The sequence below is a fragment of the Neoarius graeffei genome, chromosome 6 (genome assembly GCF_027579695.1).
Source record: "Neoarius graeffei isolate fNeoGra1 chromosome 6, fNeoGra1.pri, whole genome shotgun sequence".
Lineage (NCBI taxonomy): Eukaryota > Metazoa > Chordata > Actinopteri > Siluriformes > Ariidae > Neoarius > Neoarius graeffei.
In genome coordinates, this window is record NC_083574.1 from 6,247,854 (window position 1) to 6,264,934 (window position 17,081).

General features: G+C 40.8%; 1 protein-coding gene across 1 annotated transcript in view; it reads left to right on the top strand.

The window, feature by feature from the left end:
* Positions 1–12,472, top strand: part of dusp22a (dual specificity phosphatase 22a) — a 76,589-nt gene extending 64,117 nt beyond the window's left edge. The window contains exon 7 of the mRNA XM_060923227.1: positions 11,556–12,472. Coding sequence (XP_060779210.1) covers positions 11,556–11,741 — 186 coding nt within the window. The 3' untranslated portion in view covers positions 11,742–12,472. The remainder of the gene's footprint in view (positions 1–11,555) is intronic.
* Positions 12,473–17,081: the final 4,609 nt, after the last annotated feature.

A 17,081-nucleotide genomic window follows, 5' to 3' on the forward strand; every position in this document is an offset into this window, starting at 1 on the left:
AGTTACAGTTTACACAGCGTCCCAATTTTTTTTGGAATTGGGGTTGTATATGTATGTTACATGTAATTGGATATAAATTATTGAGATAGTTAAATTATTTCTGTCTCAGCAAAACTTCATCCAAATGTCATTGCTGAAAAGAAAATAACAAACGTAAAGTTGCTCATCAGTTGATGCTTGTCTGACATTCAAGAGCAACCGTGCGAAATTATAAACTACCTTTATACAAAACCTAATTCTGGTTCACTAATCTGATTGGTCGAGCAGCGCTCCTATAGCAGAGTGCCTATATTTCCTGTAACCGCACTGCGATGTTTCACTGTGTGTATCACTCCACTCGTCTGTGTTTGTACACGTAAATTTCTACCTCCTAGTTCGAAACGGGTACCGTGAGGTGAAAATGTGAATTTCATTGCATTTAGTCTCAACCTTAAAAGAAATTTAGTAGCGTATTTAAGTTATCTTTAAGACCAGCCCTGAAATTTAAGTTACCTTTTCTGAACTTTTTAATTTCATTCAATATACTACTAACTTTAAGACACTTTACTGGTATTCTTAAAGGAGAACTGAAGGCAAATTTTTTATTATCAAAATTCTTTTCATCTCAGTTTATTAAATATAAGAATGCATTTTTGATCGCTATTTTGTCACTGCTATAGCAAGTTATGAGTGTTTGAAATATGCTACGTAAACGAGATCCGTTGAGACCTGTGCGAGACATCGTAGGACGGAAGTAAAACGTACAGCGGAAATCAAAGCGACCAACATCTGCCAACGTCGTCAAAAGACGCGCGCGCCCTCTTTCGAATGCTGAAGCCGGAAGTTTTGTTTGTTTTGATAGCAATCAGGAAAGTTTGAAAAAAGTAGGCAGTAATCGTCATTTAAACTCGTTTTTGTGCAATATTTTGTTTGGAAAACAGTTTTCAAAATGGCGGCACTGACACCTGGCTGACACTTCTTCACGTTTCGAAGTCTCGCACAAGTCTCGTGAAGATCGCGCGGATAAGCGATGCCTGCCGTGGACCAAACGAACTAAATTCAACACGGCTAAAAACCGAATAGGCCGATAAGTATAATATTTAATTGCAATCAGTTGCCAATACGAGTCACGATATAAGGTTACTAAAACAGAAAACGTAATTGAATAACATGTTAATAAGAAATAAAGCAAGTTTAAAAATGACTTCAGTTCCTCTTTAAAAGTTGTAGTGACACATTTAAATGTTCTTTTTAACAGCGTTTCATTATCTTTAAGAAGTCATGGAAAGTCACTTAAAGTTATACTATAAGAATTCTTAAAGTACAGAGAAATTTAGCATTTCATAAACTTTTAGGATACTTTAAAGCTAGACGATTCAGCCTTTCGATTTCATAAAATCGGTGAAATTTAGTTCCGTCTGAAATGTGGTCATTGTGATATATGTTTATTTCTGTAATATCTCACAAAATATCAGGCCATTCTGTGGCTGGGAAGTTATTTAATTTGACGGGATTAAAGCAAATAATGTGCATGAAATCGCTCGCTTTGCGCAGTCAAGCAGACAGAGGAAGTCCGTGTGTGTGTGTGTGTGCGCATGCGCAGGTTTACCTTTGACATCATTCTGTCGCTAAATGAACAGCTGATCACACCGAGGTGCTCGCTGAGCGCCGATATTTATTAGTTTGGTCCTGCGTTTCCTTTCCTTCGTATATAACATTACGTCTTTTCTTCTCGCTTTCTTTCTATTACTGTCGTCGGTCTTTCACATTTCATTCGCACACTCACGTCCTCCATTTTTCTCTCCTGTTTCAATTTTGTATCCCACAATGCCTTGTGCGAACAGGGAAAGCCCACCATGTCATGCATGGCATAGTATCTTGTATTGGGTCATGGTGAAGCAGGAAAAAATGGCGGAGAATTTAGGGCCACGTGGAGATAAATTCATTAATTGTTTTGTTTTTAAAAAAAAAAAGAATAAAATTGGAAGTCTGTGATTCGAATTCAGTAGCTTTCGGCCCACTAAACAAAAATAATTGGGTGTTGGGGGAAATTCTTTTTATGACCTACATTTGAAAAGTCTGAAAGGCAGTCTAGCTTTAAGAATATCTTAAAGCTGTTAATTCGTCTAGTGTACGAGAGTATGTAGAGTTAAAGGCTGTCTACATATAAATCAGTTTGCTCCTAGCTGACAGTTGCTGGCTAGTGGATGTTCCTGGCTCAAATTGTGTAGGTATCGCTCGTGTATATTTCCCACTGACTAAAACAAGCAGTAGCTGGCGACGTCTATCAGTCAACAATGTCCTTCACTCGCATTAGTAGTCACTTCAAAGTTGAAATTAGTTTAACTCGGTACCCATCCAACAGTGATTGCTACAAGTCGGCGAATTTCATTGGTATTCCATGGTGTCTGGCCGCTACATCGCTGCTCGTCTCTTCCTATGTATACGCCCCTTTAGCGATATCATCAGCAGACATGCTGAAGATCATTTTCATGAATATAACTTTTGACTAAATGTATGAAATCTGATCAGATGAAGAAGAAGGGATGTCAGTTCTACCAGAAGCACCTTTACCTGGAATGTATAAATCAACATGCACTAGCTAGAGAGTGTGGCTGCTTCGGGATCTCTTTCCACTAACGGAGCAAAACTACAGAACATTTAAATATTATCAGCTGGCGTTGAGTGGTATATCAGAAAGAGTCCATTCAGCTAGCATGATATTGAACGAGTTGAAGACGAGTAGCTGAAAAAAAATTCAGCCAATATTATTATTATTATTCGACATACACATTCCTTTCAGGTGTTCAACGCGTCTTTCTCGTTCAAAATTCTCTCAAAATCTTCCGTATTTAACGAAGCAAACCTGGCAGCCATGTTCGTTTACAAATTGTCCCAGTCACTCACTCGCTAGCTGGCGTGGAAGTTTTACGTCTCCGACATGTGACATTGTGTTGTCTTGACAACCATCCATGCAATATCATAAACCATATTCAACGCTCGTTCTGCATTGGGTAGAGTGACGTAATACATGTAGGATAAGCGATATGCTAACAATATTGCATGCTGTCAAGCCAAATGAACGAAACCTGCTCGAAGGGAATAGAACACGTTTTTATTCCATCGAAAAAATGTCCTGTATGGATAATAATTGAACATATTGCGTCGGAAATGTCACTTACTCGATATTAATTGCTTGTTTATCGAACCGTGATATAAAAGTTGTACACAGTTATACTGAATGTGGGCGCGGCTTTTATCATACTCTTGCTCAGATGATATTGCTTAATTAGACATCTAACATGATTAAAATGAATGTACATTATGCGGGAAAAACAAATAAGAAATATTGGTTTTATTTAAAAAAAAAAATTCTTACCATGGACATGTTCTGCATTCTTGCTGAATATCTGGACTGTGGACTTAATGAGGTCAATTTACATCATAATCTGCCGTAAATATTAATTTGACCAATTTTAATACAGTTTTAATAAAACGCCCCGTTCCACTGCTAGTCCACTTTCAGAGTTCTTTTTAATTGTATTCAAATATAACATTTTTAATACACACTCACCAGCCACTTTCATAGGAATGCTTTAGATAGATGCTTTTCTGCTCACCACGGTTGTAAAGAGTGATTATACGAGTTACTATGTCTTTCCTGGCAGCTCGAACTGCTCAATCTGTCCATTTTTTGATCTCTGATCTCTCTCATCAACAAGGCGTTTGTTTCCACCCACAGAACTCACTCACTCAACTCAATGTTTTTTGTTTTTCACACCACTCTGTCTGTGTAAACTCTACAGACTGTTATGTGTGAAAACCCCAGGAGGAGATCAGCAGTTTCTGAAATACTCAAACCAAGAATACTCATCTGGCTCAAACCAACACCCATGCCACAGTGAAAGAAAGAAAGAAAGAAAGAAAGAAAGAAAGAAAGAAAGAAAGTCACGCCTTGTTGATGAGAGAGATCACAGTTTTTCCCGTTCTGATGTTTGAACATCGTGAACATTAACCGAAGCTCTTGATTTGTATCTGTGTGATTTGATTCATCAAGGGATCGGCTGATTAGAGAACCGCGTCGAACAGCGGGTGGATGGGGTGCGGGTGTTCCTAATAAAGTGGCCGGTGAGTGTCGGCTTGCTTACAAGCGAAACAGTCATGTTGGATCTGAAAATTTCTACAAAAATAAATGATTTGACACTGAAAAATCTGTACCAAAAAAAAATGATCATTTGCTTTCAGAGTTTGTAAGTTTTATTTTAAAAATAGCTGTAACATCTCAGAAAAGTGGACTGCGACGCAATTTATCGTGATATTGATATTATACGGTCGTATTGCCCCGTCCTTCTCACAAAGACAACACAGTTATTAAATTAAACCACGCCGAAATGGGATGCAATCATTTTGCTGTCATTGCAGTTGAGACGAGATTTCTTTTTCTTCATTTATTCATGTCACAATGCGAGTTACTTTCTACATAGTTGAAAATATTTTGTTTGTTTTTTTTCCCCTGAGACTTCTGAGCTGGGCGGCACGGTGGTGTAGTGGTTAGCGCTGTCGCCTCACAGCAAGAAGGTCCGGGTTTGAGCCCCGTGGCCGGCGAGGGCCTTTCTGTGCGGAGTTTGCATGTTCTCCCCGTGTCCGCGTGGGTTTCCTCCGGGTGCTCCGGTTTCCCCCACCAGTCCAAAGACATGCAGGTTAGGTTAACTGGTGACTCTAAATTGACCGTAGGTGTGAATGTGAGTGTGAATGGTTGTCTGTGTCTATGTGTCAGCCCTGTGATGACCTGGCGACTTGTCCAGGGTGTACCCCGCCTTTCACCCGTAGTCAGCTGGGATAGGCTCCAGCTCGCCTGCGACCCTGTAGAACAGGATAAAGTGGCTACAGATAATGAGATGAGACTTCTGAGCTCTTCATTGATGCGCAAATTCTCAAGATTTACCACGTTATAAATGAAACTTTACAGGAAACACAGCCCACATGCAAAAAGAAAGAACTGGTAAAACCTGGCACTGTAAAGGCATAAGGGTTTGGCAAGCATGTCGTCTGTGTGAGCTTTTTTCCCTCCCACCATCCGGGAAGAATATTTGCCTGGAAAGCTGCAGGAAGTCCGTCCTCCTGCTTCATTCTGTCTCACTCTCAATCCAAGGCACTGATCTTAGGGGATTCCCAGTCTGTCCCCGTCTTTCATCCCGGGCTAATTACAGTCTGCACCATAACATTCAGCGTAACGCTCAGACAAAGAGTGGAGAAGCCTGACTGTGTGAGCAGATAGTTTCTTGAGAACTAATGAATGTCAGTAATGTTAATTACTGACTTCCCATCAGCTACAAAAAAAAGCAAAAAAAAAAAAGCAGACCAACCAGATGATATTAGATCAGCTTTAGCTTCACTCCACTGGCTGCCTGCTTCCTTTACAACTGACTATATAGTTTTATGACTTCTTTTTAAGTCTTGTAATAATAAATCACTTTAATATGTACATCTCTGAATGTCAAATAATGTTCCAAATCACGTCTTTGATGGATTAAACTTGAAAAGATCTGGAAGAAATCTCATCTCATCTCATCTCATTATCTCTAGCCGCTTTATCCTTCTACAGGGTCGCAGGCAAGCTGGAGCCTATCCCAGCTGACTACGGGCGAAAGGCGGGGTACACCCTGGACAAGTCGCCAGGTCATCACAGGGCTGACACATAGACACAGACAACCATTCACACTCACATTCACACCTACGCTCAATTTAGAGTCACCAGTTAACCTAACCTGCATGTCTTTGGACTGTGGGGGAAACCGGAGCACCCGGAGGAAACCCACGCGGACACGGGGAGAACATGCAAACTCCGCACAGAAAGGCCCTCGCCGGCCACGGGGCTCGAACCCGGACCTTCTTGCTGTGAGGCGACAGCGCTAACCACTACACCACCGTGCCGCCCGTTTAAAATTATAATAATAATAATTATAATAATAATAATAATAAAAGCTAAGATTATATATTATATAGAGAATATTACACGGTTGCGCAAAGACATGAAGTTTATCTTCGAGTAGTGAATGTACAATGAGTGCACCCCTTTGAAAAGTAACATTTTAAACAATATCTCAATGAACACAAACAATTTCCAAAATGTCGACAAGACAACGTTTAATATAACATCTGTTTAACTTATAACGTGAAAGTAAAGTTAATAATATAACTTAGATTACACATTTTTCAGTTTTACTCAAATTAGGGTGGTGCAAAAATGAGTACACCCCACAACAAAAACGACTACATCTAGTACTTTGTATGGCCTCCATGATTTTTAATGACGGCACCAAGTCTTCTAGGCATGGAATGAACAAGTTGGTGACATTTTGCAACATCAATCTTTTTCCATTCTTCAACAATGACCTCTTTTAGTGACTGGATGCTGGATGGAGAGTGATGCTCAACTTGTCTCTTCAGAATTCCCCAAAGAAAATAATTTCTTTCCAACACAAAGGTGAAGGCTACAAGAAGATCAGCAAAGCTTTACTTATCAGTCAGAATACTGTAGCAAAAGTGGTCCAAAAATTTAAGAAAGATGGAACTGCAACCATCTCACAGAGACGTCCAGGTCGTCCACGGAAGTTAACACCTCGACAGGAATGCTTCTGATGAGAAGGGTTGAAGAAAATCAGCATGCAAGTTCACTGCAGTTATCTAAAGAAGTAGAAAGCCAAACCGGGGTGACTATTTCCCGTGACACAATACGGCGTACACTGCAGAGGAATGGCATGCATGGATGCCGTCTACGAAAGAAGCCTCTCCTAAAGCCCAGGCACAAAAAAGTCCGCCTAGAGTTTGCCAGGGCCCATGCTGACAAAGATGAAGACTACTGGGACTCTATACTCTGGAGTGATGAGACCAAGATAAATGTTTTTGGAACTGATGGCTTCAAAACTGTATGGCGTCGCAAAGGTGAGGAATACAAAGAAAAATGCATGGTGCCTACAGTGAAACATGGTGGTGGCAGTGTCCTTATGTGGGGCTGCTGGTGTCGGGGAGCTGCATTTCACTGAAGGCATCATGAATTCACAGATGTATTGCTCTGTACTGAAAGAGAAGATGCTACCATCACTCCGTGCCCTTGGTTGTCGTGCACTTTTCCAACATGACTAAACACACATCTAAGGCCACTGTTGGATTTCTGAAGAAGAACAGAGTGAAAGTGATTCAGTGGCCAAGTATGTCTCCTGATCTGAACCCAATCGAACACCTACGGGGAATTCTGAAGAGACAAGTTGAGCATCACTCTCCATCCAGCATCCAGTCACTAAAAGAGGTCGTTGTTGAAGAATGGAAAAAGATTGATGTTGCAAAATGTCGCCAACTTGTTCATTCCATGCCTAGAAGACTTGGTGCCGTCATTAAAAATCATGGCGGCCATACAAAGTACTAGATGTCGTAGTTTTTGTTGTGGGGTGTACTCATTTTTGCACCACCCTAATTTGAGTAAAACTGAAAAATTTGTAATCTAAGTTATATTATTAACCTTACTTTCACGTTATAAGTTAAACAGATGTTATATTAAATTTTGTCTTGTCAACATTCTGGAAATTGTTTGTGTTCATCGAGATATTGTTTAAAATGTTACTTTTCAAAGGGGGTGCACTCATTTACGCTCAGCACTGTATATTGTCTGGACACATCCACAAAAAAAAAAGAAATACACAAGTTAATCAAAAGAATTTTAACTTTGAACCGGTTCACCATTTTGACAAGTCAGCGGGAAAACACTGTGAGTGATGTCATCGGAATGAAATATCAGGAATTATTATCCATACGTACAGGACACTTTTTCCGTAGAATAAAAACACACGTTCTATTCCCTTCTAGCGGGTTTCATTCATTTGGTTTGACAGCATGCAATATTGTCAGCGTATCGCTTATCCGACGTGTATTACATCACTCTACCCAATGGACAATGAGCGTTGAATATGGTTTTTACGATATCGCATGGTTGGTTGCCAAGACAACATGACGTGACACCTTCAGAGACGTAAAACTTCCACGCCAGCGAGCGAGTGGGACAATTTGTAAACAAACAAGCATGGCCGCCAGGTTTGCTTCGTCAAATATGTTGGATTTTGAGAGAATTTTGAAAGAGCTACAGTATATATTCCTTTCAGCTACTCGTCTTCGACTTGTTCAGTACCGCGAAAACAAGCCAACCAATGTTATTTAAATACGTCATTCAGATCCGCAAAGTATTTCGTATGAAAAATGAGAGTTTTTCAACACGAGAAGATAAACAACTTCACATCTTCAAGCCGACATGTGATTTTCTTTTTAATATATCGACAGATTCACAAAAAAAAAGTCCCCAAATTTATCAAAATGATTCATCGATTTCCTCGTAAATGACGTATAGAGATTTATGTCATGGTTTTGGTTCTCCATGTCCCGGATGGAGTTCGGATGAAAAATACGAGTGGTGTATTTCGCAGTAAAACTCTCGTGTTATGTCATTTATTTGTATATACCATTTGTGTCTTTTATATCTGTCCTGTAAAGCACCTTGAGTGCCATTTCAAATGTATGAAAGGTGCTATATAAATAATTTATTATTATTATTATTATTATTATTATTATTATTATTATTATTAAGTGACCTGGTCATTTAAACCAACTTTGAAGGATGAAGTAGAGGCATATAATTGCATGGTGGACTGAGAAAATCCTTAACATGTTCAAATTAGACATTTTGGACTATATACCGTAGCAGTCAAAAGTTTTTACACCCCTACTCTACTCATCTCATTATCTCTAGCCGCTTTATCCTGTTCTACAGGGTCGCAGGCGAGCTGGAGCCTATCCCAGCTGACTACGGGCGAAAGGCGGGGTTCACCCTGGACAAGTCACCAGGTCATCACAGGGCTGACACATAGACACAGACAACCATTCACACTCACATTCACACCTACGGTCAATTTAGAGTCACCAGTTAACCTAACCTGCATGTCTTTGGACTGTGGGGGAAACCGGAGCACCCGGAGGAAACCCACGCGGACACGGGGAGAACATGCAAACTCCGCACAGAAAGGCCGTCGCCGGCCACAGGGCTCGAACCCGGACCTTCTTGCTGTGAGGCGACAGCGCTAACCACTACACCACCGTGCCGCCCAATGAAATAACATATATGGAATTTTGTGGTAAACAGAAAAAATTATATTTTAGTTTCTTCAAAGTATCCAGCGTTTCCCTTGATGACGCTTTGCACACTATTGGCGTTATCTTAACCAGCTTCGTGAGGTCGTTACGTGGAATTCTTTTCAGTTAACAGGTGCCTCGTCAAAAGGTAATTAGTGGACGAGTTTCTTACCTTCTTAATGCGTTTGAAATCATCAAACAGTAAATAGTAAATAATAAAAATACAAATAATAACATAGCCCTATTCCATCCACAATTGTAGTAATTCATATTATATCAAGAAGTGTTCAAGTAAATAAAGAGAAACGACATCCATCATTACTTTAAGACATGACGTGATGTTTAATCAATAAAAATAAAGAAAAAAAATTGAATTAGAAGGCGTGTCCAAACTTTTGACTGGTACTGTGTGTTTATACCTCTATCTGCTACAGCTATGTTGACATTTATAACCAGATTATAACAAGCTTACAGCAGGAATGAGTTTTGTGAATCATCCTTATCATCCACATCAGTCTGTCTCACATGAGCTGAGGTATAAATTACTCGCCTCATCGTCATCATCAATCTCTTCACTCCGCTGCCGTCTGTTCAGGCTATCATTGTTGCCGAAACCTCTGATTCATTTCCGTTCTTCTGTTGCATATTCAGGCATTTAAACATAATAAAACTTTGAGCGCTGACTGCTATCATCTATATATAGTGTGTAAGCGCTCGTCTGTGTTTTGATGATGACATGGCAGAGCAGGAGCACGGCGGACATTTTGATTTCAAACTGAACCGATGATGCTTATGTCTGTTTTGCTGTAACATGCAACTCCGCAACAACTTCATCACACAACGTGATCTGTGCAGGATCTTGTAGGATGTTCCCGGTATGTAATGGTTAGTACCTACCGTACCAAAAGTGCTCCAAGGATCCAAAGGACAACCGGTGACAGGGTCGAAGGCTCATTGATTCGCGTAGGGTACAGTATGAAGGCTAGCCCATATGGTCCAATCCAGAAGAACAGAAGAGCCACTGGAGCGCAAGCTGCTGAAAAAGTTACTCCTGACACCTTTCTGTTTTAGTCAGCATGAACTTTTTCAGCAGTTTGTGTTACAATAGCTCCTCTATGGGATTGGACCATATGGGCTAGCCTTCAACACCCATGACCCTGTCGCCGGTTCATCGGTTGTTCTTTGGACCACTTTTGTTCGGTACTAACCACTGCATACCGCACACGATCCAGTCGTCTCACCAGGCTTTCGTCTAAACGGGGGAACAGGGGCGCTGCGCCCTCTTACTCTCGGCGTGCGCCCCCTTACCAACTCCGTGAAAACATCCCAACAACACTACGTGACAATGTGTCTGATCATCAAATACGTTATAATTGCTCCAAAAATATTCCAATCATAGTAGATACACCGCCAGACGGTGCAAAAACAATCCGAATTGGCGTTTTCCAGACTGAGGCGCCATGTTTAGTTGTTTACTTGTCGCGGCTGCTCTCGCGAGATTTGACATGGGTTACATACAAGGTCAGCTGACTTGTAGAGTGAGATTTCTCGAGACTGAATGACCTTTCACCCACCTGCGCGGGAGCTTTTGACAGAAGTAGTTCGCGAGTTGTTTTTGTTGACACTTGGGCATTTAAAGATGTCATCCTGCGGCACAAAATGGAAGAAAGCCAAAGACTGTCCGGGGCAGAAGAAGATTACTTCTTTCTTTTTCAATGTTGACAGACAATTTGTTACAATTTCCCTCTCAGATACTCAGAATGTCCCATTGGAGCATTTTTCAAAGGCTTTGCACGGTGGGGGGGGGACAACCGGCACCATCCCCCCCCCCCGCTTCGCTCCCTCGCCATGGTGAGCGCCCTCATACTAAATTTTTCTAGAAAAAACCCTGCGTCTCACCATCACAATTTGGCTCAGATCCTTACACTTGCCCATTTTTCCTGCCTCCAACACATCAACTTCAAGAACTGACTGTTCTCTTTCTTGCTGCTTAATACTGTATATCCCACCTCTTAACAGGTGCCACTGTAATGAGATAATCAATGTTATTCACTTCACCTGTCAGTGTTTTTAATGTTCTGGCTGATCGGTATCCGTGTATTTCCTGTTTCAACCAGGTCAGTATGAATTGTTCATCCTTTTATTTCTCTTAAGTACACTACTGTGCAGTTTTATAAGGAACTCATGACGCAAGTTTTTCCGAAAACCTTTGAGAACCTGCCATACATCTTCCTAAGCTTTGGCTGTGTCAGTTTTTCTACTTGTTCTTCATGCCTCTACTGACATTTTTCAAACGTGACAGAAGTCGACGTACTGATTAAAACACAGACAACTTTTACACGAACTTCATAAAGATATTATTACCTTTTCCTCTTTCTTTCCACCTCTCCATCTGGCAGTATCGTGCTTGGCTCCGGACCAGCTACAGGCCCAACCCGTTTAAAGACCAGGAGCAGGTTTCGGCTTTACTCGTCCTCTATGCAGAGAAGCAGGCGCAGGAGCAGCGGAGACGAGGAGACCAGGACTGGATGAACCAGGCTTCTGGTGGTGTTTACGCTCTGCCTTATAGCCGCTGTAATAGATGAGTGATCTCTGTAGCTGCGTTAAAAATGACTGCTGCTCACCTGTAAAAGAGTATACACTACGCAATATCACTTTCACTGCTCTTCAGACTTTTAGGTTAGTGTGTCTGAATTAAATCATAGCCAAACTCTTGAATGTATCATCACTCCACTTCCAGTCAGCACAAATATACAGTAAAAAGCAGTTTAGTGGCTGCAGTGATCACACTGAAATCACTCTTTCTTAGGAAAGCACCTGTACGGATCACTGCAGTGAAGTCTGCGTTCATCATCAAGTTGGTTTCCTCGTCTTTTTGTTGTTGTTGTTGTTGTTGTATTTTTTTTAATAAATGTACACAGATTACCCAGCCATTACAAAGTTGTGATTTTTTTTTTCAATAAAAGTGATCAGATTACCTGTATAATGGGCAAGTTGTATTTTTGCCTTTAAAAAAATTAATTAATTACCCATCAGGTTACAAGACGTTAATTTATCAATTTTCAAGGAGTCATTTTTCTTTTTTTTCCTGTGAAATAAAAAATGGTCTAAACTACCCGACCACTGGACATTTTTACTTTTTTTTTAATCACCTCTCAGATTCCCCACACACTAGACAATAAGTTGTATATTTTTATTTGTATTTATTTTTCTGTTCAATAAAAGTGGTCACATTACCCATCACCCATCTGCTAGACACACTGTATTTTTTATTTACTTATTTTTTTCCCTTTTAAATAAAAGTAATCAGATTACACATGCAGTCTTTTTTTACATATATAAATGGATTGGTTCTCTCCAGATTTTTTTTTTAACTTTACTTTCTTTTTTTTAATGAATATTTTCAGATTAGGGTGGCACGGTGGTGTAGTGGTTAGCGCTGTCGCCTCACAGCAAGAAGGTCCTGGGTTCGAGCCCCGGGGCCGGCGAGGGCCTTTCTGTGTGGAGTTTGCATGTTCTCCCCGTGTCCGCGTGGGTTTCCTCCGGGTGCTCCGGTTTCCCCCACAGTCCAAAGACATGCAGGTTAGGTTAACTGGTGACTCTAAATTGACCGTAGGTGTGAATGTGAGTGTGAATGGTTGTCTGTGTCTATGTGTCAGCCCTGTGATGACCTGGCGACTTGTCCAGGGTGTACCCCGCCTTTCGCCCGTAGTCAGCTGGGATGGGCTCCAGCTTGCCTGCGACCCTGTAGAAGGATAAAGCGGCTAGAGATAATGAGATGAGATGAGATTTTCAGATTACCCATCCATCAGACAAGAAGTTACTGTTCAAAAGTTTGGGGTCACCCAGACAATTTTGTGTTTTCCATGAAAAGTCACACTTTTATTTACCACCATAAGTTGTAAAATGAATAGAAAATATAGTCAAGACATTTTTCTGGCCATTTTGAGCATTTAATTGACCCCACAAATGTGATGCTCCAGAAACTCAATCTGCTCAAAGGAAGGTCAGTTTTATAGCTTCTCTAAAGAGCTCAACTGTTTTCAGCTGTGCTAACATGATTGTACAAGGGTTTTCTAATCATCCATTAGCCTTCTGAGGCAATGAGCAAACACATTGTACCATTAGAACACTGGAGTGAGAGTTGCTGGAAATGGGCCTCTATACACCTATGGAGATATTGCACCAAAAACCAGACATTTGCAGCTAGAATAGTCATTTACCACATTAGCAATGCATAGAGTGGATTTCTGATTAGTTTAAAGTGATCTTCATTGAAAAGAACAGTGCTTTTCTTTCAAAAATAAGGACATTTCAAAGTGACCCCAAACTTTTGAACGGTAGTGTATATATATAAGTTTGCATTATTGTGTACACGGATGTTGATTCAATGTAAATTACTCGTCAAGAAAAAAATCCAAACTAAACTCATTTGCTTTAAACTGATGCATAATCAGCTCCATCAGTGTCAACTGGAAATGATCTCGAACATTATACTGTATTCTCTAAAATTTCTACTTTGGTCCTGTGCAGAATCTTCAGTTATTAAACACTATTCATGCTCCTGATTAAGTTTGAATGTGAGCTAACACCTCAACAGATTTTTGAATAAAGGATCTTTATATATATTTTTTAACAAGGCACCTGCAAAAGAGCATCCCTAGCTCAGAGAAGAAACCTCAACCTGTGCTCACATCCTGAAAACAGGCTGAGAGCATGTGATGTTTACTTTCCAAGATCCGCTTTTCACGGTTTCCAGATGATACTTCCTGGCTGCAGGTTAGACCTCAGGTTGGCATGCAATATTTAACCATTACAGGGTATGACACATCAGCCGTGGTGCATGCAGTGTAGTAAGGAACATTAAGAGAACATATATACGTATAGTATTTACTTTGGAGCTTATTCAAAAGTCACCGCTATATCAAAACATCTATGCTGATAATGTTTTAACATGCATTTAATAATGGAAGTATGAACAATGTGTGCAGTGATACAATTGTAAAACTATTTCATATCAGATGTTAGATCAGCTGTGATGGATTGCTGGGGAAGCATTGTGAAAAATGGCTCTGGATCCACCTCGACCCTGACCAGGATAAAGTGTGTTCTGGTGACGAATGAAGGGTTGGAGGGTTAGCTAGATATAACTTTTTTTTTCATAGTTAGCTAGCAAATATATACAGTAGTTGTATCTGCTCAGAAAAGTAATTCACTGCTGTTAGAGTGAGTCACGAAATTATGAAACACTGCATTTCTACTGACTTTGAAATGTGTTGGCACAATTTGACTTTGAGTTTTGTATAAATGCTCATTCAGGAACTTAGCTGAAATTCCGTTGATTTCCATTTCACGTGAAATAAAAGTTGGCAGTTTGACCACTTTGATTTATAAGTAAATAAGTATATACATAAGTAAATACATGTGTGGTGCAGAAGGTAGTGTCACCACCTCACATTTCCAAGGTCACTGAGCTGGGGTTCCAGTTAGTGTGACGTTTCGCATGCTCCCCCATGTCCCAGTGGGTTTACTCTGTGAACTCCAGCAGATGACTTAGCTAAGATAAATATATTGCCTCAATGTGTGCATGATGTCCTGTGACAGACTGGAGTCTCATCCAGGGTGTTTTCCTGTCCTGATATCCATGACTCCAACCAGGATAGATGGAATAATCTTTTAGGGAGGTTGGAGGAAACCTGAGAACCCACAGGAAACCCCTGCAGACATGATGAAAACATGTGAAACTCCAGACAAAACTCACTGTCAGAAATAGGGGTACAGTAGGAGTCCATTTCTGTCCCCGAGGGTACAGTCTACACTGATGTACCCCCTAGGGCTCATTATTGGACCTCAAGGTAACAGCGTCGCTTTTTAGGGTCAAAAAGGTACATATATGTTTTCAAGCAGTATATAAAGGGTACAAATAAGTACCTTAGAGTGTACTGATCCACTGACAATCCGTTGTACCAATAAAGGTACAATAATTAAATAATATTGGCTGGCGTTGAGTGGCATATGTAAGTGGTTAGCACGGTCGCCTCACAGCAAGAAGGTCCGGGTTCGAGCCCTGTGGCCGGCGAGAGCCTTTCTGTGCAGAGTTTGCATGTTCTCCCCGTGTCCGCGTGGGTTTCCTCCGGGTGCTCCGGTTTCCCCCACAGTCCAAAGACATGCAGGTTAGGTTAACTGGTGACTCTAAATTGAGCGTAGGTGTGAATGTGAGTGTGAATGGTTGTCTGTGTCTATGTGTCAGCCCTGTGATGACCTGGCAACTTGTCCAGGGTGTACCCCGCCTTTCGCCCGTAGTCAGCTGGGATAGGCTCCAGCTTGCCTGCGACCCTGTAGAACAGGATAAAGCAGCTACAGATAACAGGTTTGCAGCTATACAGTTAACATAAGTGTATAACGAAAGTGGAATTGCACTTGTAAGTATTGCACAGGTATTATTACCAGTATTACCCAGGTAGTGTTGCACAAGTAAGTAGGTATATTGCACAAGAGCCATTTTAACCATGTGTACATGTAGGATAAGCGATATGCGAACAATATTGCATGCTATCAAACCAAATGAATGGATCCTGTTAGAAGGGAATAGAACACGTTTTTGTTCCATGGAGAAAGTGTCCTGTATGTATAATAATATATTTTATTTACTGAGAGGGCAGTAATCCTATCTTAGGATCAAGGGTGGAGCTGTGAGGTGATAACACTACCTACTGTGCCACATGTATTTACAGTGGTGCTTGAAAGTTTGTGAACCCTTCATAATTTTCTATATTTCTGCATAAATATGACCTAAAACATCATTAGATTTTCACACAAGTCCTAAAAGTAGATAAAGAGAACCTAGTTAAACAAATGAGACAAAAATATTATACTTGGTCATTTATTTATTGAGGAAAATGATCCAATATTACATATCTGTGAGTGGCAAAAGTATGTGAACCTTTGCTTTCAGTATCTGGTGTGACCCCCTTGTGCAGCAATAACTGCAACTAAACATTCCCGGTAACTGTTGATCAGTCCTGCACACCGGCTTGGAGGAATTTTAGCCCATTCCTCCGTACAGAACAACTTCAACTCTGGGATGTTGGTGGGTTTCCTCACATGAACTGCTCGCTTCAGGTCCTTCCACAACATTTTGATTGGATTAAGGTCAGGACTTTGACTTGGCCATTCCAAAACATTAACTTTATTCTTCTTTAACCATTCTTTGGTAGAATGACTTGTGTGCTTAGGGTCGTTGTCTTGCTGCATGACCCACCATCTCTTGAGATTCAGTTCATGGACAGATGTCCTGACATTTTCCTTTAGAATTCGCTGGTATCATTCAGAATTCATTGTTCCATCAATGAAGGCAAGCCATCCTGGCCCAGATGCAGCAAAACAGGCTCAAACCATGATACTACCACCACCATGTTTCACAGATGGGATAAGGTTCTTATGCTGGAATGCAGTGTTTTCCTTTCTCCAAACATAACGCTTCTCATTTAAACCAAAAAGTTCTATTTTGGTCTCATCCATCTACAAAACAGTAAACTGCAGACAAGCAGCAATGTTCTTTTTGAAGACCAGTGGCTTTCTCCTTGCAATCCTGCCATGCACACCATTGTTGTTCAGTGTTCTCCTGATGGTGGACTCATGAACATTAGCCAATGTGAGAGAGGCCTTCAGTTGCTTTGAAGTTACCCTGGGGTCCTTTGTGACCTCACCGACTATTACACGCCTTGCTCTTGGAGTGATCTTTGTTGGTCGACCACTCCTGGGGAGGATAACAATGGTCTTGAATTTCCTCCATTTGTACACAATCTGTCTGACTGTGGATTGGTGGAGTCCAAACTCTTTAGAGATGGTTTTGTAACCTTTTCCAGCCTGATGAGCATCAACAACGCTTTTTCTGAGGTCCTCAGAAATCTCCTTTGTTCGTG